Below are 6270 nucleotides of genomic sequence, written 5' to 3'. Positions count from 1 at the left end.
GCTGCTTGCTGCTGGCGCCAGCTGTGCGACACTCTCAGCCGAGCTCTGAGCCGCTCCTCGCCCCGTGTCGTAGGCCATTCGACGGCTCATGCGCTAGGTTCGCCCATGGCAGCGTGCGGCTTGCCGCGCGTCGCTGCCGTCTTGCTCGCGGCAGCACCAGCTCTGTCGCGCCCGCTGCCGCCGCCCTCGGCCAACACGGTCGCGCCGGGTCTACCCGGTGTCCCTCTCGCCGTCGCCAGCGCGCGCAGAACCGGAACCGCCGACGAAACCGCCTATAGGTGTGCTACGCGCCGAGGCACCGTCGGGCCGGCCACCAGCCGTCGCCGCCACCACACTCGCTGCCCTCGGCTCCGCCGCCCTTGTGCGAGCTGCATCGCTGACATATTAAGCTACGTGTGAGTCACTCTCCGCCCTCGGCGCGACTAGTCAGCAGTAGCGAGTGTGTGCGTCGCTGCTAGAGCCGGCCGAGGCAGTCCCGAGGGCTCCTCGCAGCGACTCGAGCGGGTCCGAATTCACTCGGCGACCGGTAAACTAGCGACGGTGTCACTTTTCAAAGACGTACGTAACACGCGGACCGCCTCCCCCACCGTGCGATTGCCTTCAGTGGCCGCCAGACGTCCGGACCGCTCGCTTCTTGTGTGCAGCAGGGATTGCTGGCGAATGCCGCAAGTGGCTTTGGTGCTCGCGAGCACCCTCGCATACCCTTTCTTCGGCCTAGGGCCAAGCCTCCGGTCCCGTGCCGCCCACATGTTGCCCGACTTGGATGCCTGAGGCACGGCTGTGGCCGGTAGTGCACGAAAAACGAGAAAACAGGCATTTTCGATTTCGCCGACTTTGCCCATTAACCCTCCTACGCAGATACGACAAAATACGTCTGCTCATGGCGCCGAGCCCTGGTCTGGACACCAGATCGGCCCCCCCGCCCCTAACATTAGCCTCCCAGCCGCTCTGTCGGCCATAATGTTAGGGGCGGGGGGGCCAAAATCACGCAAAACCATCTGCGTAGGATGACAGAGACTGTGCCGCGATTGTGGCCGGGCTAAGGCGGCCAGCGGGCCAGCTCGTGACCGCTGTGAGCGGTCTGTGCAAGTGGAGCTCCGCAGTTTGGGGCTGGCTTGACTCACGGCGGCCAAGCATCGATCGGCGGCAGTGCCCGATCACTGTTTGTAACGCACCCATCGCCACTCCAGTCTATATATATGTTCTGAACTTGGCGCATTAATGGGCAAAGTCGGCGAAATCGAAAATGCCTGTTTTCTCGTTTTTCGTGCACTACCGGCCACAGCCGTGCCTCAGGCATCCAAGTCGGGCAACATGTGGGCGGCACGGGACCGGAGGCTTGGCCCTAGGCCGAAGAAAGGGTATGCGAGGGTGCTCGCGAGCACCAAAGCCACTTGCGGCATTCGCCAGCAATCCCTGCTGCACACAAGAAGCGAGCGGTCCGGACGTCTGGCGGCCACTGAAGGCAATCGCACGGTGGGGGAGGCGGTCCGCGTGTTACGTACGTCTTTGAAAAGTGACACCGTCGCTAGTTTACCGGTCGCCGAGTGAATTCGGACCCGCTCGTGGCGTGGCCCCGCGCCTCCGCTCGCCGGTGGCCCGAGCTGCAAAGCGGGACAAAAGCGGTGTCTCCGTCCGCGAGACCCGTCCTGAGGGCAGGAAGAGGAGGGACGCTGGTGAGCAAGCTGAGTGCCTGTGACTACCGGGATTCTCTCATGCCTATTGATGCGGGGTATCGCGAAAGATGAGGGCGAGGTGGAAAATGTTCACTGTACCCCATTTGCGTACCTCCGCACAGAGACGCAAAACAGCGCCGAGCACGAGCCTCGCGTCACTGCGGAGGCGCCGCCGCACTTGTTCGGCCTTGACGGCCATGCCGCCTGCGTTTGGCGCGGGGATCAGCCGTGCAGTGGAGCGGCCGTTGTGTAGGGCGGGTTGAGCTGTGGGAGTGGGGAGCAGCATCTGCCATTAGTTATGGGGCAGCGGTTACCGGGTTGAAGGCAAAGGAGAGAGAGAGCGGGAGCGAGTCTGCGAGCATGACGGCTGCATCGGTGCGGAACACCACCGTCTGCCCCGTGCGGTTGAAATTTGAGCTGATTGAACGGCCACATGGCACCCGGCGGCCGCCGCGCAGCCGGCCGGTATCTCTGGGCGCGCTCAGGTCGGTGTGAGCACCGCCGGTCACGAGCTGCCACCGGTTCTGGAGGCTGTCGTCGAAGATGACCAGCAGCGGCAGCACCGCCGCTGCGGATGTCGTGGCACCGGCCGCGAGCCCCGTCGCCACGAGCATTGGTGGCAAAGGTCGATGGAGGCGTCAACCCCCGGCCCGGGGGGGGCCGTGCGGCGGGCACTTTCCTGAAGAAATAAACGGGGGCCACCCTGTCCAGAGGCGGAGGTGCCTTTCTGGGATCTTGCTAAATGGGACGTCAATTTCTTTTTTAGTAAAAAAGAATTCTTGCAGGCGAAGCCTCTCAAAGCGCGCATCGGCACCCGCCGTTGATAGACCTCGCGCTCATGCCTGCCTGGGCCCTCCGCCTATGGCCTCTCGCCGGCGGCAAGCGCGGCTCGTGCCGGACCCCGGGTGGAAACTATGGATCGTATGATGAGGTTTGGAGCGTGAAGGAGGCAGAGTGCCAGGCGCTGTGTGCAAAGTGGCTCGAGTGCGTCGCGATTGACTTTCAGCTATCGAGCGGGCCTTACACTCGCTGCAGGCTCCACAAGGAGGAAATCAGCCACGTCGTCCCGAATGGCCTCGATACCTGTCGCCTCCGGTGCGTACACACAGCGGCAGAGAATTCACGATTGCCCGCTACACATCTCCACGTCTGACGCATGTGTATACCGCACGTGTAGGCCCGGTCACGTCGCATCCTTTCGCGGCTTCACCAAGAGCAGCGGTGCGGCGATCCCCGCACCACCAATCCCACAGCCGCCGCCCGAGCCGTCGCCGCCGCCACTGCCACCCTTGCCGCCGCCGCCTCCCTCCCCGCCAGAACCGCAGCCTCCGCCGCCTCCGCCGCCCCGGCTGCCATCGCCGCCCTCCATTCCGCCGCCCGCTCCACCGGGCCCGCCGCCCTTGCCACCGCCGAATCCCTGCCTGCTCCACGTCGCCGGACCGGGCAGCAACCTGGCGGGGCCTTGCGCTGCAAGCGCCGGCGCAGGTCACCTGCGCCGAGCCAATTTCCGCGGGCTGGATCTCCAAGCCTCGGCCTTTGACGGCGTGGACCTGAGCGGAGCGACGCTGGACGGCGCTGACCTCTCCGTCGCGACGCTGACCGACGCGAAGCTGGCTGGCGCCTCCTTGCGGCGCGCGCGGCTCCGGAAGGCGAATCTGGCGAGGGCGGACCTCTCCGGCGCCGACCTGAGCGGGGCGGACTTGGCCGGCGCGGACCTGACGTCGGCGGTGCTGAGCGGCGCCTCCTTCCGCGGCGCGAGGCTGGTGGGCGCGGTCGTCAAGTTTGTGACGTCGGGCGAACGCTCTGTCTTCGACGGCGCAGACCTCCGCCGCGCCCAGGTCACGGACTGCAGCTTTCCCAACTCTTCGTGGGCGGGCGCCGACCTGCGCGCCGCCGCCATGGAGGACATGCGGCTGCACGGCGCTCTGGTCAGCGAGGCGCGCCTCGACTCGTCGTCGCGGCTGATCGACGTGCGCCTCCGCGACGCGACGATCCGTCACACGTCCTTCGCCGGCGTCAACCTGCAGGGGCCCTGCGACCTCTCCAACGCCTCGATGGTGAACGTCTCTTTTCGCGGCGCGAACATGCCCGAGGCGCGGCTGGCGCGCGCGGACGCGCGCGGCGTCGACTTCTCCGAGGCGCAGCTGGTGCTCGCCGACTTCAGCGGGGCGTCACTGCAGGGCGCCGTGTTCCGAGGAGCCGAGGTGACTGACGCGAGGTTCACGAGCGCCCAGCTGGACGCAACTGACTTTCGAGGCGCGCTGGGGAAGGACAAGGCCTCGTGGAAAGGCGCGAGCGGCCTCCCCTTCGGGGTGGACTTGCGCGTCGTCCAGAACCAGCCCGGCTGAAGAGGGGGGGGGGGGGGCCTAGCCGCCAAAAAACACAAGAAAGAAAGAAAACAGGCACTCCCAAGGGAGGGATGGGAGGACGGCACGCCGCCACCACACAGGGATTTTAAACGAGGCTGGCGCGTTTTCTTGTTTAGGGATTGACTCGGGCGATTCGTCGACTGGATCGAGGTCACAGGTTTGGCTTGCCACGAACTGCACGCACTGCGCCGATGCTCCTTCTCCTCTCCTCGGCCACCGGCGCGACGGCTGATACCCGGTGCGTCGACGAAGGCCCGTGGCCTTGCTCGGTCGACGGCTGTCCATCCGAGACCGTTGGCTGCTCGTCCCTCGCTGAGCTCGACCTCTGCTCGAGTCAGTTCGCCAAGATTTGAAACCCGCCGCCATTCTGCCTCTCGGGCACGGTCCATGGCCGCTGCCCTCGCGCCTGTGGCCGGTGCGGCGTCGATCCGCCCGCCGAGTGCAACATGGCGGTGATAGACGGCACGGCACTCGGCGAGGAGGCGCTGGCGGCGGCGCTCGTGGCGGCGGAGGAGCCGGTTGTGATCCGTCCTGTCCCTCACTCATGGGCGGCGCCTCCGCTGGAGCGCCTTGTGCGGGACCACGGTGAGTTGCCGCTGAGCGTGACGCTGAGCGGCGGCCGCTTCATCGGCGACGAAGCAGAGAGCGCGCCCTCCTCCCTCGGCCGGTACTCTCTCGAGCTGGCGAGCGGGCAGCTGCCGGCCGACGCGTACGTGTTCGACGAGCTGGGCGGCGTAGATCTCTCGTCCGGAGAGTTCGCGCTCGGAGGCACTGGACTCGTGCCCGCGTGCACCGCCGCCCCCGAACAGCCCTCTCGACTTTCCACCGAGCCTTCCTGCAGGCACGGGGGTCGCGCCCGCCGCCCGCGATCTCTCGGCGGACGTGCCGTCGCTCAGCTTCTTCAGGACGGTCCTTGCGCGCCACAGCGAGGAGCGGCCGAGCACTGCCGGCCGGCTCCTCCTCTCGGCGGGCGGCTGGGCGAACGGACGCCCCTTCCACGCGCATGGGCCGGCGCTCTTCGCGCTGCTCGGAGGCGCCAAGCGCTGGCTCGTGCGGCGGCCGAACGCCAGCTTCGCGTGGCAGTCGCTCGAGGCGCCGCGGGAGAGCCTGTCGGGCGCATCGCTGCCGGACGGCTGGGAGCCGCACGTGTGGCAGTGCACGCAGCGCGAGGGGGAGCTCCTGTGGGTACCGGACCAGCAGCACCACGCGACCCTCAACTACGCCGCGGACACAGTCGGCGTCACGATGGTCATTGACGAGACGGAGCCCTTCACGCCGCTGCACGCCGCTGCGCAGAGCGGAGCCGCGGCGGCGGTGGCGCGGCTCCTCCGAGACGGCGCAGAGGTGGACGCTGTGGCGGTGGCGAGCGGCGCGACGCCACTTCACTTCGCCGCCGGGCTCGGCCACTGCGACGCTCTCGAGGCCCTCTTCGGGAGGTGGTGGCGCCGCCGGGCTCGCGACGTGGGTGCGATGAGTGCGAGACGCGATTGCAATAGGCGCTGCTGGGTGGCGGCGCCACCGTCGACGCGGTGGCGAGCGGAGGCAACACGCCGCTCCACGTGGCGGCGGCCGGCGGGCACGCGCGCGCCGTGCGGATGCTGGTGCAGAGCGGGGCCGACCTTGAGGCGCGCGACGCGCACGGTCACACGGCTCACGGACTGGCGGTGAGGCTCGGGCAGGAGGAGGCTGCAGCGGTGCTGGAGCGGGCGGCGGTGTTGTAGTTGTAGTTGTAGAGCGGAAAAAAGGCTAAGCTCAGAAAAAAATGGAGATTGACTTTATTTATTTATTTATCGTACTTTACGGGGTGTGGAGCGAGGGTGGGAGTTAGCCAGGGGTTGTGCGCTGGGCCCTCTCCTGCTCGGCTCCAGCGAGTAGACAAGTGTTGTCATCAACAGAGTTAGAGGGTCCACAGCGTCCTAATCTAAAATCTGAGGATTCAGGATTGAGGCATCGATTCAGTGAGGCCAAAGTGAGTTTATGGATGTTGAGAACGGTACGGGACACGAGGAGTCACGCGGACCGACTCGTCGGTGACTCTGCTGCACGCCGTTTCAGAATTTTTCTCAGCGTGAGCGAGACGTGGAAGAGTGCCACCGTCGGGTAGGACGGGTCGGCCCGGAGTATCAGAGTAGCCGTCGTGGTCGCGGCGAGCAGCGCCGGCCACTCCGGCGCCGCGTCGGCAACATGGGAGCATGTCCACCGCCACTTCGCGGTCGCAGCGCTGT

General features: G+C 66.7%; 3 protein-coding genes across 3 annotated transcripts; all 3 read left to right on the top strand.

Moving 5' to 3' along the window:
• Positions 1-69: 69 nt before the first annotated feature.
• On the top strand, positions 70-552 carry EMIHUDRAFT_369186 (hypothetical protein). The gene is made up of 2 exons (XM_005772650.1): positions 70-208; positions 279-552. The coding sequence occupies exons 1-2, from the start codon at positions 106-108 to the stop codon at positions 386-388; spliced, it is 213 nt and encodes a 70-aa protein (XP_005772707.1). The 5' UTR covers positions 70-105; the 3' UTR covers positions 389-552.
• Positions 553-3142: 2590 nt separating this feature from the next.
• On the top strand, positions 3143-3937 carry EMIHUDRAFT_44590 (hypothetical protein; the record flags this gene model as incomplete). Its single annotated transcript, XM_005772649.1, has 2 exons — positions 3143-3448; positions 3581-3937. Coding segments are annotated over 2 exons (663 nt in total), but the record flags the coding sequence as incomplete, so codon positions are not given.
• A 554-nt stretch (positions 3938-4491) lies between these two features.
• EMIHUDRAFT_117673 (hypothetical protein) lies at positions 4492-5766 on the top strand (the record flags this gene model as incomplete). Its single annotated transcript, XM_005772648.1, has 3 exons — positions 4492-4630; positions 4887-5404; positions 5542-5766. The coding sequence occupies 3 exons, from the start codon at positions 4492-4494 to the stop codon at positions 5764-5766; spliced, it is 882 nt and encodes a 293-aa protein (XP_005772705.1).
• Between the last annotated feature and the right edge of the window lie 504 nt (positions 5767-6270).

Source organism: Emiliania huxleyi (genome assembly GCF_000372725.1).
Source record: "Emiliania huxleyi CCMP1516 unplaced genomic scaffold EMIHUscaffold_354, whole genome shotgun sequence".
In the NCBI taxonomy this organism is placed as follows: domain Eukaryota; phylum Haptophyta; order Isochrysidales; family Noelaerhabdaceae; genus Emiliania; species Emiliania huxleyi.
The sequence above is the reverse complement of the archived record's forward strand: the minus strand, read 5'-3'. Positions and strand labels throughout refer to the sequence as shown.